The sequence below is a fragment of the Capra hircus genome, chromosome 16 (genome assembly GCF_001704415.2).
Source record: "Capra hircus breed San Clemente chromosome 16, ASM170441v1, whole genome shotgun sequence".
NCBI classification, from domain to species: domain Eukaryota; kingdom Metazoa; phylum Chordata; class Mammalia; order Artiodactyla; family Bovidae; genus Capra; species Capra hircus.
Window position 1 is genome coordinate 31,101,873 of NC_030823.1, and position 18,661 is coordinate 31,120,533.

At 41.5% G+C, this 18,661-nt stretch overlaps 2 protein-coding genes across 2 annotated transcripts in view; both read right to left on the reverse strand.

Moving 5' to 3' along the window:
* The window catches only part of DESI2 (desumoylating isopeptidase 2), a 42,885-nt gene extending 37,185 nt beyond the window's left edge, over positions 1-5,700 (reverse strand). Inside the window, exon 1 of the mRNA XM_018060253.1 lies at positions 5,405-5,700. Within this exon, the coding sequence (XP_017915742.1) occupies positions 5,405-5,446 (42 nt within the window). The 5' untranslated portion in view covers positions 5,447-5,700. The remainder of the gene's footprint in view (positions 1-5,404) is intronic.
* The window catches only part of C16H1orf101 (chromosome 16 C1orf101 homolog), a 150,172-nt gene continuing 145,292 nt past the window's right edge, over positions 13,782-18,661 (reverse strand). Inside the window, exon 23 of the mRNA XM_005690605.2 lies at positions 13,782-13,935. Coding sequence (XP_005690662.2) covers positions 13,782-13,935 — 154 coding nt within the window. The remainder of the gene's footprint in view (positions 13,936-18,661) is intronic.

An 18,661-nucleotide genomic window follows, 5' to 3' on the forward strand; every position in this document is an offset into this window, starting at 1 on the left:
CAGGGACATTACTCTGTCGACAAAGGTCAGTACGTCAAGGCAATGGCCTTCCCAGTGGTCAGGTAAGGTTGTAAGACTGGACCGTAAAGAAGGCTGAGGGCTGAAGAATTGATGCCTTTGAACTGTGGTGCTGGAGAACACGCCTGAGAGAAGGAGATCAAACCAGTCAATCTTAAGGGAAACCAACCCTGAATACTCACTGGAAGGACTCATGCTGAAGCTGAAACTCCATTATTTTGGTCATCTGATGCAAAAAGCTGACACACTGGAAAAGTCTATGGTGCTGGGAAAGCTTGAGGGCAGGAGAAGAGGGCGTCAGAGGATGAGATAGCTGGATGGCATCACTGATGCAATGGACTTGAACTTGGGCAAACTTCAGGATATGGTGAGGGACAGAGAGGCCTGGCATGCTACAGTCCATGGGGTTGCAAAGAGTCAGACACGACTGGGCGACCGAACAACAATCAAGTAACTTGCAGGCTAGTGGGGTGGGCAGAATGATAATACATGCAGTTATTGAGACAGGTAGAAAGTACAACCAGGGCCCAGAAGTTAAGGCAAGTCTGATGAGTAAAGGCTAAGCTACAGCTGGAAGGAACAGGGGTTGTATTAATAGCTGAGCAACATTGGAATTGGACACTCCACACAGAAGGATCAGCATGTGTAAAAGATACCAGTTACAGTATAGCCTATTTGGATAACTTAAAAATTTCATTGTGTGAGCATAAAGAGTGAATATTAGGTGGAGGGGCGGTAGCAGGGGACTGGTAGGAAAGGTTTTTTTAAATAGGTGCACCAATAAAGGCCTTAGTTATCAGACTTTATCTTACAGGTGAATTTTAAGCAGAGGAATGGCACCAATCATTTATGTTTCAGGAAGATTACTTTGATCACAGAAGGAAAGATGGATTAAAATGAAGTAATATTTGAGATTGAAACTCATAAGAAGTCTATTACAGAAGCAGAGATAATGAGGGCCAGAACTTGAGAAGCAACAGTGGGAATGGGGATATAAGACAACTAATTTAAAGAATATTCAGAAAGTGAAATATGTGATAGACATCATTGGGAATCCCAGCTACCCGCCTACTCACAACTCACCACAAAGGCTGCAAAAGCCACACACCCTCCTTCCTTCTCAGCTTCATCACAGTCATTGTGAGCCAACTCTGGACAATCTCTCAGGAAAGGAAGGTGGGTCTGGCAAAGTCTTTCCTTTCTATTATTAAAAGCAGAGGTGCATGTGGAGAAAGGTCCTACCTACCTGTCTTCACAGCTCAGTGAATGAGGACAGTATGGCGCATGACAGTCATGTTTCAATGACGAGGGGGTAACGCAGGAACAAAAGCAAACATGCTGAGGACAGCTGAGCGAAAAGATGAAAAAGTCTTGGTCCTTGCTGACTTGGCTGAGCTGCTCAACTAATACAGGGACTGTTTAATCTCTGGATTAAGGATCCTTCCAGTTTAAGCCACTGATCATCAAGCTCTCTCTGACTTCCAGATAAAATTAACCAAATTAAGAGACAGGAAGGGTTTGTAATAAAAAGGAATTTAAGTTTTACTCCCAAGGTGTTCGCTTGGGAAACTGAGCAGAAGGTGCTAGTTATCTAGATAAAATTACAACACAGGAAATGTGTGTGCACCCGCCCACCAGAGCATATAGCAGGGAGGGCTGGGTAGAGAAGAGGGGAGGGCCCTGAGGCCAGGAAAGGAGAAAGGGGAAAATGTTTGTTCCTGCATATGTTGATTTAAAGATACTATGGAATCACTTGGGTTAAAAGTATATTCAGGTGAGTCTGAAACTCTTTCAAGAAGACGGAATTAGATTTACAGATGTGCAGGAAGTCAGATCCTGTCATACCTGAATGGCCTCACACTCTTGGAGAAGTACAATGGGGTGAGGAGGATCAAAAGAATGGAGTCCAGACAAAAACTTCATCTGAAGACTCCTAGAAAGTGTCTATGACTCTGAAGATGTACAGATACTATTTAAAAATCGGGAAGAAAATTGTTTATAGAATGAAATCTACAAACATCATTATATTACTGCATATTTTTGGTTTCTAAAAATTCATTTAGCAGCACAAAATCTCAATCTATAACAAAGGAAGACCTTGTGCACAAGTGACTATGCCAGAGACTGGCCCAGCAATTGAAACTAACTTGAATCACTTGCTTTACTATGTATACCAGTAAATTAGCAATATGTGAATAACCTCACTCCCAAAATACATGTGACAGAGTTACGGAAGAAAAGAAATGATCAGCAGCTCCCAATCTACTGAACAGGAAAAACACAGTCAACTAGAGCAGGCAACAGTCTCACAGAGAAAGAGGAACAAGGATACACCGCAAGAGGTTCCTATGAACAGTGGCTGTAAGCACAAACCAAAGGCTGATTTTCATGCTTACAAAGTCTAGACTAGATAGACAGCTGATATACCAGGCCTGTACCGACAGACCACAGCAATCCTCATCAAAGGCATTTATGATGACTAGGAAGTACTACCAAAGAAAAAAAGAATTTGCCCTTGACATCAAGCAAAGATGCTTCAAAAACCAAAACTGACTTGAGAAAAAATGAGTATAATAGCTACAAATTTATACCTCAATCCACTGGTCTTGATTCTAAAACATAACTCCGACCACACTGCTCCTCACCTTGAAAACTTTAAATGGATCCCCCTGGCTCACAGACCATCCTCTCAGCCCCAAACTAATAAAAATTCTAGCCAAATTGGAAGTTTTGTCCCCTTTCATGCCTCCTACACTCTAGCTACACTGGATTTTCCAAATCCAACCTGTGCTGTCCTCCTCCGGCCAGTCTGTTCGTGCTGACTATTCCTTGCCTGCAGAAACCCTCCATTCTTCAGGGTTTTCCCCCTTTACTTTTCAGCATTCCATGATCCTACAAGAGCACTGTCTCCTTGGCATCTTGTTCTGCTCTTATCAAAACCATGGCATTGTTCTGAATTGTTACCACTGGTGTACCTCCCCTATGAAACTCTAAATTCCTTACAGAAGAAAGCATAATCCATTCATTTTTGTGACTTTTACAGGGTCCTAACTAAATAACTGTAGGTTGCTGAGTTAGTGACATAAGACACTTACTTACAGACCAAAAGCCCTCAGGAGAGCAAACAAACTCTGTTTATTAGAAGTCTAGTAACTCAGCTATTTGCCATTTCCGATAAACATTCACATGCTCCTCCTGTTCACAGGAAAAAGCAATATATAAGAAATAAACACAGAACTATTCAGTAGAAAAAATAATGAAACAGACTGTGGTCTAGAAATTCTAGATCCTATTTGTAGCTCTCTGGGCAGGTCCTTGGCCTTTTGGCTAAGATCAAGTGGTAGCTCAGATGGAAAGCGTCTGTCTACAATGTGGGAGACCTGGGTTCGATCCCTGGGTCAGGAAGTTCCCTGGAGAAGGAAACGGCAACCCACTCCAGTACTCTTGCCTGGAAAATCCCATGGACGGAGGAGCCTGGTGTCCATGGGGTCGCAAAGAGTTGGACACGACTGAGCGACTTTACTTTTTTTACTTACTTTTCTGGGCAGGTACCATTTTCTCTATTTACTTTGCAACTACCTACTTCACAAAAGCTATATGAAGAATAATAGCTCTGTTACCTAGTTAACATTTTAAAGATCTTTCAGAACACTCCTCCCTTCAAAACATACTGGTTTGAGAATCATCTCTAGCTTTTCCTACGTTTACCACATAGCAATGATTTCTGTTATTCACAGACTACCCAAAGTGTAAAGAAGCCCATTATAAGCCAAGCAATGTATCTCCAGTTTTATTTAAAAAAGCAAAATGTTCTCTTCCTCTACTTTCACAGATTTCTTTTAGGCAATGAAACTGGCCCTCTGGCCACTGCATAATCCTAATTTATAAAGGGGTTTAACAACCTAGAAGAAAATGTATACTGTACTCTCAAGAACAGAATGTATCTTGAGGGATGGTGTGTAACAATCTGCACGAATAAATAAAAAACCAAATTCAGATCACTCAAGGGGGACTGGGTAGAAAGAGTAAGAGGGCAATAAAATTCTTGAAAAATCAAGGCTTCCACAGCTAGCCACAAAAAGTTTACATCTAGAGAATTATTTCTTAACCAGTGACACAGGCCAAAGACTTTACAAAGTACCCCGCTCTTTTAAAATCTCTGGTTCTGATTATTCCTCTCTGGAACTTTTTCCCATCATACTCCATTTTTCTCAGCATGCTAATCTATCTCCTTTCACCTCCAAGTTTATATGCAAACTCAGCGGAGTACCCTCCTCAGGTCCCAAGCAGTCTCTATGGCCTTCTCACATTAATTCCCAGATTGAGGCATAGGAATTCCTTCCTACCCAAGAGGTTACAGTGTAAATGTAGAAACTTAAAAACAATACAGGGGAACACAAAGTTTAGATCGGTGAGTGAGAACCAAGACTCCTAACCTCCCGTATTCTGGCTCTTCTTCATCTTTAAGGCAACAAAAACAACGCTGGGGACTTTTTCACTTGTCAATCCACTTACGAAATTTTAAACATCTCAAGTGGAGGTGACCTCTTATAAAGCAAAAACTAATCAATCGAAAGGAAACAAACCCAAGCATCCATCTAACTGCAACGGCAACTGTGTACCAGTTATTCCAATGGCGATAATAACGCAAACCAACGTTTTGACTCATTTCTGAGTGCTCGCAGTACTCCAAAAGTTAGATGACACAACAAACCCGTTCTTCTCTGCCTCTCCTGCGGCCACGTCAGATACCTGTTGCATCACCTGGTAAGAGGTCTCCAGAATCTAGGAAAGGAGCACCGCCGTGAACCCCTAAATAATTCAGCTGGGCTATTTTCTGGATAAATGTTAGCCTCATTCATTTTAATGCGGTTGCCTTGGAGGCTAGGCTGTGTCGGCTCCTGTTCACCCTTAAAGAGACTCTAGCACTGGCGTCGACAAGCGGTGACTTTCTCGACTTGGAGGGGCCTGGGAGTTTTTGAAGACGGGCTGCTTCGGCAGAGCGGGCAACTGGGGTGGGAGAAGCGGGGTTGCCCCGGAGTTCCGGTGATGGAGTGGGAAGTCCGACCCTCGACCCAAGCTTCGCGGAAAGGACACTGCTCGTCGGCCAGAAGGTCGGGCCCAGCCCAGGGTCCGGGCCAAGTCGGGGCACGAGGGAGGTTCGAGGCGAACCGAGTCTTGGCCAAAGCCCCGGGGCAGACCGGGAAAAGCTAACAAGCGCGTAGACGTTTGCAGGGATTAAAAAAAATAATCGTCCCCTCCCCCAACCCCGGTGAACCAAGCGGGAGGCGGCGACGCCAGGCTGGAAACGCGAGGGGCCGGGTCCGAACCCACCGGCGAGAGAATGCCGGCCGGGGCCGGGGTCGGGCGCCGGCGCCGTACTCACCATGTCGTACACGTTGAGCACCACTAACTGGTTAGCCCCCATCCTCCTCCCGGCGGCCGCCGCCTCGCGCTCCAGCCGCTCCGTTCCGCGGGGCCGAAGCCGTTGTCACCCACGCGGACGCCTCAGGGGTCCGGAGCCGGGCCCTAAGCGCACAGCCCGGCCGGCGGGAGCCAGGGCGGAAGCATCGGGAAGCTAGTCGCTCCCGGGCGCCGCCGACAGGACCCTCTGCGCCTACCGGGCCGGACCGCTGGCGGCCCGCTCCGGCTCAAGCGCCTCCCCCGGCGGCAGACACGTGGGGGAAGGCGGGGCCCGAGCAAGGGGCGGGCGCCGGGCTCCTGGGGGGCGGGGCCGGCCGGGGCTGGGCCCGCCTGAGCTCTAGCCTCCACTGCCGCACTCGCACTTAAGATGGCGCAACCTTGGTGCTTTTCCGCCCGGGAGGAGCGTGTTCCCAGAAAGACTACAATTCCCAGCATGCAATGAGGAAGCGCAGAGGCGGAGTCTCAACTGCGGTCCTTCCTTGCGGTGCGTTTCCAGCTGTCGACTACAGTTCCCAGCATGCTGCGGGGGCCGGGTCCTGCTGGCCAGGCCTAGCCCGACTACAGCTCCCAGCATGCAGTGCTTGCAGTGTGCGCTCTAGCCTTGTCGTCCGTCCGTGTGGGCCGTGAGGTTGTTCTGCTGCTGCTTATATCCATTACGGTTGCAATTGGTTTCTGTCTCGTTGAGCTCGATGAAGCCTTACGAATGTGGCAAAAGACCACATTGATGACCCTGTTTTCCAAGTCCCTCCTCACTATTATTTTTTATTTTGCAAGGGGAGAAAAATAGATGAAGGTGGGTTACTGGCAGGAGAAGGGGTATAACATGCATCCAGTTAATTCTCAGTGTGGAATTTTACATTTAATAAAACTATCCTGCTGAAATGGGAAGACAGCACAGTGCTCATAGATTAGCACAACCCTGGGAAACAGTAGGTGCTTTTACATTCAATTCAAAAAATATTTGTTGTGTACCTGCCCTTTACCAGGCAGTGACATAGGCCCTGGGGACTATGGTGTAAACAATAGGGAGGACGAGAAAAATATGCTTTGTAGAGACTTAAAACAGGATGAAGTGATTGAGAGTAACCTCATACTGGCTGCAGTGGGAAGGTCTCCGTAAGCTCCGGAGGTTTAAGCTCAGAGTTGAGTTCAGTTCAGTTGCTCAGTCCTGTCCAACTCTGTGACCTTGTGGACTGCAGCAAGCCAGGCTTCCCTTCCTGTCCATCACCAACTCCTGGAGCTTACTCAAACTCCTGTCCATCCAGTCGGTGATGCCATCCAACTAGCTCTTCATCTGTCCGGTTTTCCTCCCACCTTTAATCTTTCCCAGCATCAGGGGCTTTTCCAATGAGTCAGTTCTTCACATCAGCTAGCCAAAGTATTGGAGCTTTAGCTCAGTATCAGTCCTTCCAGTCAATATTCAGGACTGATTTCCTTTAGGATTGACTGGATCTCCTTGCAGTCCAAGGAACTCTCAAGCGTCTTCTCCAACACCACAGTTCAAAAACACCAATTCTTGGGCTCTCAGCTTTCTTTATAGTCCAACTCTCACATCCATACATGGCTACTGGAAAAAACCATAGCTTTGACCGGACTGACCTTTATCGACAAAGTAATGTCTCTCCTTTTTAATGTGCTGCCTGGGTTGGTCATAGTTTTTCTTCCAAGGAGCAAGCATTTTAAAATTTCATGGCTGCAGTCACCACCTGCAGTAATTCTGGAGCCACCCCCCCCCCCCCCCCCGCAAAAAGAGTCTCTCACTGTTTCAATTATTTCTCCATCTATTTCCCATGAAGTGATGGGACCAGATGCCATGATCTTCGTTTTCTGAATGTTGAGCTTTAAGCCAACTTTTTCACTCTCCACTTTCACTTTCATCAAGAGGCTCTTTAGTTGTTCTTCACTTTCTGCCATAAGGGTGGTGTCATCTCCATATCTGAGGTTATTAATATTTCTCCTGGCAATGTTCATTCCAGCTTGTGCTTCATCCAGCCCGGCATTTCACATGATGTACTCTGCATATAAATTGAATAAACAGGGTGACAATATGCAGCCTTGATGTACTCCTTTCCCTATTTGGAATCAGTCTGTTGTTCCATGTCCAGTTCTAATTGTTGCTTCTTGACCTGCATACAGATTTCTCAGGAGGCAGGTCAGGTGGTCTGGTATTCCCATCTCTTTCAGAATTTTTCTACAGTTTGTTGTGATCCACACAGTCAAAGGCTTTGGCATAGTCAATGAAGCAGATGTTTTTCTGGAACTCTCGTGCTTTCTCAATGATCCAACAGATGTTGGTAATTTGATTTCTGGTTCTTCTGCCTTTTCTAAATCCATCTTGAACATCTGGAAGTTCATGGTTCACATACTGTTGAAGCTTGGCTTGGAGAATTTTGAGCATTACTTTGCAAGCGTGTGAGATGAATGAAATTGTGTGGTAGTTTGAACATTCTTTGGCATTGCCTTTCTTTGGGATTGGAATGAAAACTGACCTTTTCCAGTCCTGTGGCCACTGCTGAGTTTTCCAGATTTGCTGGCATATTGAGTGCAGCACTTGAACAGCATCATCTTTTAGGGTTTGAAATAGCTCAACTGGAATTCCATCACATCCATTACCTTTGTTTGTAGTGATGCTTCCTAAAGCCCACTTGACTTCACATTCCAGGATGTCTGGCTCTAGGTGGATGAGCACACCATTGTGGTTATCTGGGACATGAAGATCTTTTTTGTATAGTTCTTCTGTGTATTCTTGCCACCTCTTCTTAATGCCTTCTGTTTCTGTTAGGTCCATACCATTTCTGTCCTTTATTATGCCCATCTTTGCATGAAATGTTCCCTTGGTATCTCTCATTTTCTTGAAGAGATCTCTTGTCTTTCCCATTCTATTGTTTTCCTCTATTTCTTTGCATTGATCACTGAGGAAGGCTTTCATATCTCTTCTTGCTATTCTTTGGAACTCTGCATTCAAATGGGTATATTTTTCCTTTTCTCCTTTGCCTTTTACTTCTCTTTTTTTCTCAGCTATTTGAAAGGCCTCCTCAGACAACCATATTGCCTTTTTGCATTTCTTTTTCTTGGGGATGGTCTTGATCTCTGCCTCCTGTACAATATCATGAACCTCCGTCCACAGTTTTTTAGGCACTCTATCAGATCTAATCCCTTGAATCTATTTGTCGCTTCTACTGTGTAATCATAAGAGATTTGATTTAGGTCATACCTGAATGGTCTGGTGGTTTTCCCTGCTGCTGCTGCTAAGTTGCTTCAGTCGTGTCTGACTCTGTGTGACCCCATAGACGGCAGAGCACCAGGTTCTGCCATCCCTGGGATTCTCCAGGCATGAACACTGGAGTGGGTTGCCATTTCCTTCTCCAATTTCGGCAATAAGGAGTTCATGATCTCAGCCACAGTCAACTCCCAGTCTTGTTTTTGCTGACTGTATAGAAATTCTCCATCTTTGGCTGCAAAGAATATAATCAATCTGATTTCGTTATTGACCATCTGGACATCACCATGGTCAATACCGAAATCAGATTGATTAAGCTCAGATCTGAATGACAAAAAATCAACCTTACAAATATCAGGAGACAAAGGGAACAGCAAAGCTAATTGTTTCAACCGATTAGGAAGCTATTCCACAAGTGCATGCCAAAAGGTGGCTTGGATATTGGCATAGTGAGGAACATCTAAGAAATTAATTTTGAATATTTTGGAAGTAGAGTCTACAGGACTTGCTAATGGATTGGATATTAAGTTTGTTAGAGAGAGACTACTCTAGGATAATTTCTAGGTTTTTGACTTCAAAAATTGTGCGGATGATGGTGCCATTTATAAGATATGATAATTGGGAAGAGCAGGTGAGGAAGAGGAAAATTAAGACTTAAGGTTTGGTCATTTTAAGTTGGAGATGCCTTTTAGACATCCATGACGTCAAGTACCAAAGTACATTTGTATGTAAAAAGAGAAATTGATAATGTAGGAGAGGGGGGATTTCCATGGGTGAGGTAAGAAGGGGAAGAGATCCAATGCATAAAGGAGGGGTTGGCCTTTAGTCGGAGCGATGCTTTATCTGTACTAACAGCATATAAGGTGCATATGATGGTATGGAAGGTATAGAAGACAAATGAGGGCAGTTCTTTTCTGATTTGTTTTGATTTTCTCGATGAATACATGGCAAGATGATCACTGGAGAGTTGGGGAGGGTTGGGATATAGGGAATTTGAAGAGAGCTGCTGCTGCTGCTAAGTCACTTCAGTCGTGTCCGACTCTGTGCGACCCCATAGATGGCAGCCCACCAGGCTCCCCCGTCCCTGGGATTCTCAAGACAAGAATACTGGAGTGGGTTGCCATTTCATTTGAAGAGAGAGAAGGTATTAAATAGGGAATACAAATACACTAGGGAAATAGTGTTGAATTGCCAGGCAGTGTTGAGTGACAGTAAATGCTGTGTGCATGACTGTCCTCAGGTTGTGGACAAAGTTCCAAAATTCTTTTTTGGTGTGCCCAGCTGCTTTCTCTTCTTCCCTGTGGCCTTCCTCTCCTCTAACCCAGTTGAACAAACTACAGGTGTGGGGAGAGGCAGGCGTTCTTCATTAAGGACATCATAACACCTCCTCAGAGAAGGCAATGGCACCCCAATCCAGTACTCTTGCCTGGAATATCCCATGGACGGAGGAGCCTGGTAGGCTGCAGTCCATGGGGTCACTAAGTGTCGGACACGACTGAGCGGCTTCACTTTCACTTTTCACTTTCATGCATTGGAGAAGGAAATGGCAACCGACTCCAGTGTTCTTGCCTGGAGAATCCCAGGGATGGGAGAGCCTGGTGGGCTGCCATCTACAGGGTCGCACAGAGTTGGACACGACTGAAGTGACTCAGCAGCAGGAGCAGCAACACCTCCTACTAAGGGCTCAAACTACTGGTTCATTTCACCTCTTACTCGAAACGCTCCCTTCGCCCTTTGTGAGCTGAGCTACTCTCTCAGCACGCCCCCATCGCCAATCTCCATCTCTCTCTTTTTTTACTATTTATTTATTTGGCTGCACCAGGTCTTAGTTTGTTGACAGTCACTCTTTCATTTGTCTTTATGCAGACACATCATTTTACATAAAGAGAAAAATTTCCATGCTATTTTTCTATTGTTTTCCTTCTTCCCCAGTTTTGGGAGTTTTTATCTCTTCCCTCTCTACATCTCTTGATACATCCCTTCTCCCCATCCCACAGTGTACAGACATACACATGCACACGATATACACAAAATGCTGTATATCTTTCCATACCTTTTCCTGTGTTCTCATATCAGAACTTTTGTTTCATTTGTATAATTGGATCATACTGTAAAGACTTCCCTACATCTTGCTTTTCTCATTTAACGAAATCTTGCAGAAAATCTTCTAAATCAACACACTGATCAATATGGGCAATGAACAATCATTTATTCAACCGTTCACCTGCTGATAGACATTAATTCTCCTTCTAGCATTCTGTATATGTATGTGTATGTGTATATAGATATATAAAAATCTGTGTATATATATATGTGTATGTATATATACATATAATTCTGTGTATATATATGTGTCTCTGTGTGTGTGTATATACATATATACACACATAGATGTATATGAAACTGAGGAGGGCATGGCTACCTACTCCAGTATTCTTGCCTGGAGAATCCCCGTGGACAGAGGAGCCTGGCAGACTACAGTCCACGGGGTCGCAAAGACTCGGACATGACTGAGCAGCTAGCACAGCGTGTTTATGAAACTATTTGATTGTATGTATATGTTGGTCCTCCTAGCTCATGGATAAACTTCTAAGAGTGGGTCCAAGAGGATTAATATTTTTAATTGATCTTGCTAGATTGTTTTCGAAAAAAACTTTAAAAATTCACTTTTCCTTCAGAAATTCAGAATTTTTTTTTTCTCATCCCCGATTCTCATTCCTTCCCAAGAGTGTTACCCTTCTGAGTTTTTGCCATGAGGCAAGAAAAGTAACCTCATTGTAACTTTGGTTTATATCTTTCTGACTGCTGGTGTGATTGAACATCCTTGGTGGATAAGCACCTGATTTGGAGCCAGTCTGCCCGAGACTTCACTTACCAGCTGTGTGACCTTAGAAAAATTATTTACCCTCTCTGTGCCAGTTTCCTTGTCTCTATAATGGGATAATAATAGTTCCCATTGCATAGTATGGTTGAAGAGTATTAGATAAATCATTGGGACAGTTTCTGGCACATAGTACACAGTAAAAAAAAGTTTTTAATATGTTTTTTCCCCCATGTTTTTATTTATTTATTTATTTTTATTTTTACTTTATTTTACTTTACAATTCTGTATTGGTTTTGCCATACATTAGTTTTTAATATGTTTACTGGCTATTTGAATATGCTCTTCTGTGAAATGACTATATCTTTTGCTCATTTTAAATTGGCTCATTTTCTTTCTTTTTTCCATTAAACATTTCTATCAGATCTCATTTCAAAACCCCTTTCAGAGAGCTGATATGGGGTGGGAGGTGGGAGGGAGGTTCATGATTGGGAAGTCATGTACACCCATGGCGGATTCATGTCAATGTATGGCAAAACCAATACAGTATTGTAAAGAAAATAAAGTAAAAATAAAAATTTTTTTTAAAAAGGTAAAAAATTATGCTGACAAAAAAACCCTTTCAATAAAGCTTTTAAAGATGTTTTTCATATATGGCATATACCTTTCATGTTAACTTTAATTCTGTGTAACTTGTCACTACAATGAATAATTTTTATTATTTCTATTGCTAACAAACTGTTATATAAATATTGTAGAGAAAAGGTATTGAATTTTAAATATTTATCTCATATTGAGCCATCCAATGGTCTTATTCTAGGAATTCTTGTTCTTAATTTTGGCTTTCCTAGGCATATAATTAATTATTTAAATTAATTATCTCCTTTTTCCTCTTATTTGTAATGGTTATTTTCCTCTTGTAATATAAGAACCTTCAAAACAGTGATGAACAGCAGGTATCCCTGTCTTGTTCCTGATCTTAGTAAAATGAGGAATTCTGTATGTGGAAATAGCTTTGATTTGTCCCATCAAATCAAATAGCAAGTCCCATCTTGCTCCTCATCTTCCATTCCTGATGTCTGTGCTGTGGCTTTCAGACTTGTCTAGCTAGCCTCCACAATCACACAAAGCAATACTTTACCCCACTATTTGATGAGGGGAAAGGAACCAGTTTATGAAATTAAAGTCCAAGGAGGGAATGAAGAACATGGACCTCCCCCTGGGTGGGTCCTACACAGCTAAAGCTCAGCACACCATGTGTCTTCTGCTTTTCCTCCATAAGTCAGTTCTTTTAAGCACACACACACACACACAATCTCTTGCTCATTCTCCTCTAGGTGGATATTCATTCTTCAAATATTAATTGCTTAGAAAGCTGTGGTCATGTTTGGACAACTTAAGAAGCTTATTTTGAGCATCAGAATAAAATTTGAAAACTTAAAATTAAGAATTAGAGCATTAGCTTCCTATTTTCAATATTATAAGTTATATTTCATGTATATCTTTGACAGACTATTTAAATTCACATACTTATTAAGTCTTTTATGCATAAATTAACTACAGCTTTATAAGGTTCATATGAAAAGTTTTATGCAAAATAATATTTGACACATTTATATACTTTCAAAAATTTACTTTCATTCTTAGGAAGGAGTGTAATAGCCAAATTTAGGTAGTTTTTAAAGTTTAAAAATTTTTAAAAACTAAACTCTCATTTACTCTGACAAAAAACAAAATTTAGAATACAGTTTGTCAGTTTCCAAAAAGGACATATCTACCATATGAATGAACCATTGCCTAAGTGTTTCCCCAAGAAAAATTAAAATCTATGTTCACACAACGACCTATAAAAAACTATTCATAGCAGTTTTATTTCTAAGAGTCTAAACCTAGAAAAAAACTCAAATGTTAATAAGTTAACCAACAGTAGAACAGAACACTTAGCAATAAAAAGAATTATAGATTCATGCAAAAACATGAATTAATTTCAAAATCACAATGCTGAATCAAGGAAGCTAGGCAAGAGAGAGCTAGAGAACACAGCTATAAAAAAATGTTTTTTAAGCTATTCAAAACTATATAGACTATCTTAAGATAAAAGTGAACACACTAAGGATTAATTTAATAACATTATATATTAAAATATTCCTGTTTGGGATAATTTGAGAACAATTTTCAGATTTTGAATTTGATAATACTATGAGTTTATACTTAATATTTCTTGGTCAAAATACACTCTCAATGTAAGTATATATACATACTTCTTCTACATTCATAGTAAATAGATTTTCACTTCTCTCAATTTTTCTTTTTTTTTCTTTCAGATTCGTGCAGGGGCTCATAAATATATTTTCTATAAATCCTCATATAATGGAAGTAGCTCAAAATGAGAATACTGAGGAACAGTAGCATCAGGAGAAAGACGAAAGCTGCAACCATGTAACCATTTGGCCTGAAATAAGAAAAGAAAAGTCATTAGAAGTTGTTGCTCATTTTGGTTGTTAATTTAGTCAAATATTCTTTGAATGGCTAGCTGCTATGCCATTGTTCTCTGTCAGTGATGAATAAGATTTATAGGACATCTTGTCTCTCTCACGGTGTTTTCCTCTTAGTGTTTGAGGCTGACCAGAGAGGAAGATAGGCCATGTGATTGATGGACATGATGAGAGAAGGAGGCTATGGGAGCCAGGTGTCAGGAAGGCCTTCCAATGGAGGTGCCTTTTGAACTGAGATAGGTGAGAGTTAGCTAGATACGACAAGGATTAGGAGTATTAATATGAGTTAGATAAAAACGTTAGAGAGTGGAGAAGGAGACTAAGGGTGGACGTAATATTTTAGGCTAGGCGAGATGCATTACAAAGGCGTGGAAGCATCAGAAGACCTTAAGATCAGCCCCAGACATTCTGCAGCTAAAGCTAGCTCAGTGTGACTGGAATTTAGGTGCTAATGCTCAGTGATTAGGGATGAGGAACCATAGGTTGTTCAAGGTGCAAAAGACAGCTTTTATCAAGTTACAGAGGGTGGATTTTGGTATAAAGGCAAGAGGGAGTTTCAGACATGTGATACAGCATTCTCATTTTCGAAGGATGATTCTGATTGTAGTGTGAAGAATAGATGAGTGGGATGCATGAATACGGAGGGAGAAAACCATTTATGAGGTTTTTATAATAACCAATTATGGTGAGAGTTTTAATTGATTATTAGCTGTAAAAATGGGGAGAAATGGATAGATTTAAGGTATATTTAGAAGTTAGACTGAGTGATCTTGGTGATTAAGATGTGAGGTTTGAGAAATGTGTTAGAATAAAGGATATCTCCTAAATTTGGGGATGAGGTATCTCTGAGGATGGTAGCACTATTTATTGACATAGGAAATTCACAGGTAAGAACACTTTAGAGGGTATTTGTGAATATGGTTGGCTTACTTTGGGGCATATTGAATTTGAAGTACAAGAGGGTCAGCCAGGTGTGTGTGTGTGTGTGTGTGTGTGTGTGTGTGTGTGTGTGTTGTACACTTAATAGATGCTACTTTCAGCTGGGATCCAGACCTCTTACCTTTTCACCTCATGAGTCTCCCATCAGAGTAGATTTATTTCTTAAGCCAAACACTGTGCTGTTTTCTACTTTGTGTCCTGGCGCCTGATTTTAGTTTTTAGTTCCCTTTTAAATCATAATTATTTGTTTGCCATTTTACACTTTTCCCAGGTCCCCAGCCTCGTTAGCCTGACCTTCCTCCTCTGTGGATACGAGCTTAATCTAGCTCCAGTGAATCATTTCCTTCTTAGAAATTAATTAGCTAATTTAATAAATGATCTGATATATGCCACGTACTGTGCTGGGTTCTGGTAAAACAATAATGGGTAAAAACAGACCTAGTCTTCACCCTTAGAGAGCTTACATTTTAGTGGGGACATAACATTTAATCAGATAATGAGAAAATAAATATAAAATTGAATTTCTAATAAAAACAAAGTAGGAGAGGTAATGCAATGAAAGCTTACTATAGTAGGATTTAAACCTGGTGAATTGGTCAAGAAATGCCCCCAAGAGGAAAAGATAATTATTCTAAACTTTGAAGAATTAAATGGAAGTGGATTTGGTAAAGTTAAGTAGGTAAGGAGGGGAAGGAAGAGATCCGAGATAGAGAAAATAGCATGTGCAGAGCTCCTGCTGTAGAACAGAGTATGGAGAAGGCTGGGGATTGAAAGAAGGTTGGTAAGTCTGGAGCTGAGCAAATGAAGGGAATATGATGCAAGATGAGATTGGAGCAGTAGGTAGCAGCTAGGTCAGAAAAGGTTTTGTAGGTCATGTTAAGAAGTCCCCATTTTAAGGAAAGAAACTTGAAAGTTTTAAGCTATCACCATTACAACGAAAAGAATAAAATACTTAGGCATATATCTACCTAAAGAAACAAATGACCTATATATAGAAAACTATAAAACACTAGTGAAAGAAATCAAAGAGGACACAAATAGATGGAGAAATATACCATGTTCATGGGTTGGAAGAATCAGTGAACATGAGTATACTGCCCAAAGCAATCTATAGATTCAGTGCAATCCTTATCATGCTACCAACAGTATTTTTCACAGAGCTAGAACAAATAATTTCACAATTTGTGTGGAAATAAAAAAAAACCTCGAACAGCCAAAGCCATCTTGAGAAAGAAGAGTGGAACTAGAGGAATCAACCTGCCTGACTTCAGGCTCTACTACAAAGCCACAGTCATTAAGACAGTATGGTACTGGCCCCAAAACAGAAATATAGATCAATGGAACAAAATAGAAAGCCCAGAGATAAATCCATGCACCTATGGACACCTTATCTTCGACAAAGGAGGCAAGAATATGCAATGGATTAAAGACAATCTCTTTAACAAGTGGTGCTGGGAAAACTGGTCAACCACTTGCAAAAGAATGAAACTAGAACACTTTCTACCCACTCCAGTGTTCTTGCCTGGAGAATCCCAGGGATGGGGGAGCCTGGTGGGCTGCCGTCTATGGGGTCGCACAGAGTCGGACACGACTGAAGCGACTTAGCAGCAGCAGCAGCAGCAGAACACTTTCTAACACCATACACAAAAATAAATTCAAAATGGATTAAAGATCTAAATGTAAGACCAGAAACTATAAAATTCCTAGAGGAGAAAAACGCTCTCTGACATAAATCACAGCAAGATCCTCTATGACCCACCTCCCAGAATATTGGAAATAAAAGCAAAAATAAACAAATGGGACCTAATTAAACTTAAAAGCTTTTGCACAACAAAGGAAACTATAAGCAAGGTGAAAAGACAGCCTTCAGAATGGGAGAAAATAATAGCAAATGAAGCAACTGACAAAGAATTAATCTCAAAAATATACAAGCAACTTATGCAGCTCAATTGCAGAAAAATAAACTACCCAATCAAAAAATGGGCCAAAGAACTAAATAGACATTTCTCCAAAGAAGACATACAGATGGCTAACAAACACATGAAAAGATGCTCAACATTACTCATTATCAGAGAAATGCAAATCAAATCCACAATGAGGTGCCATTTCACACCAGTCAGAATGGCTGCTATCCGAAAGTCTACAAGCAATAAATGAGAGGAGAGGGTGTGGAGAAAAGGGAACCCTCTTACACTGTTGGTGGGAATGCAAACTAGTACAGCCACTATGGAGAACAGCTTGGAGATTCCTTAAAAAACTGGAAATAGAACTGCCTTATGACCCAGCAATCCCACTGCTGGGCATACACACTGAGGAAACCAGAATTGAAAGAGACACGTGTACCTTAATGTTCATCGCAGCACTGTTTATAATAGGCAGGACATGGAAGCAACCTAGATGTCCATCAGCAGATGAATGGATAAGAAAGCTGTGGTACATATACACAATGGAATATTATTCAGCCATTAAAAAGAATACATTCGAATCAGTTCTAATGAGGTGGATGAAACTGGAGCCTATTATACAGAGTGAAGTAAGCCAGAAAGAAAAACATCAATATAGTATACTAATGCATATATATGGAATTTAGAAAGATGGTAACAATAACCCTATATGTGAGACAGCAAAAGAGACACAGATGTATACAACAGTCTTTTGGACTCTGTGGGAGAGGGCGAGGGTGGGATGATTTGGGAGAATGGCATTGAAACATGTATATTATCATATGTGAAACGAATTGCCAGTCCAGGTTCGATGCATGAGACAGGGTGCTCTGGGCTGGTGCACTGGGATGACCCAGAGGGATTGGATGGGGAGGGGGGTGAGAGGAGGGTTCTGGATAGGGAACACATGTACACCCGTAGCAGATTCATGTCAATGTATGGCAAAACCACTAGAATATTGTAAAGTAATTAGCCTCCAATTAAAATAAACAAATTTATATTTAAAAAGTTTTAAGCTACTAAAATTAGCATTAGGAATCTACTGCAATAATTCAGATCAGAGATAATAGTAACTTGAATTAGAGAGGAGTAGTGGTGATGGGTTTGGTAAGAAGTGGATTCATTTAAGGGCAATTTAAGAGGTTAAATGAATGAGAGTCAGTGACTAGATGAGCTGGAGGAGAGAGAGAGATATGAGTGTGAACCTAGGTTTTGTGTTTTTCAGTTCTGACTGTTAGGTGTCTGGCTTGTGCAGTTGGTTCTGCTATTTCCTGAGAGAGGGGACACTGGAAAAATAGGGATGCCATATTGTTCAATTCCAGAGTGCAGTGTTCACATTATAGCCTCTGTGAATGAATTCTCTGGGAACTGTGCCATGATGACCCATAGAACTGAATGCAATTACCTTGATGAGTTAGTTTTAGAGTAAGACAAATAATTGGGGTAAGGGAATGGGTGATAAGATCATGAGTTCATTTTTGGACATGTGCAGTCTGACCAGTCTTTGAGATATCCAAGAGGTTAATTAGACAGTGGGATATATGGCCCTGGGTGGGGTTAGAGATATGGTTTGGGAGTTGTGTATTTATAGATGCTAATAGAAATCATGGGTATGGATGAGCTTGCCAGAGTGAGCAGCTGAGGAAACCAGGACTGAGCCCTCCCTAAGGAAGGTCAGCATTTAATGGCTGGTGATACAGGTTGTGGGTTAAGGCTCTTTACGAGAAAGAAAGAGAATGGCTACAGGAGGCTAGGAAAACCTATAGAGCTATATGGCAGCCAAAGGCAAAGTCAACTCTAA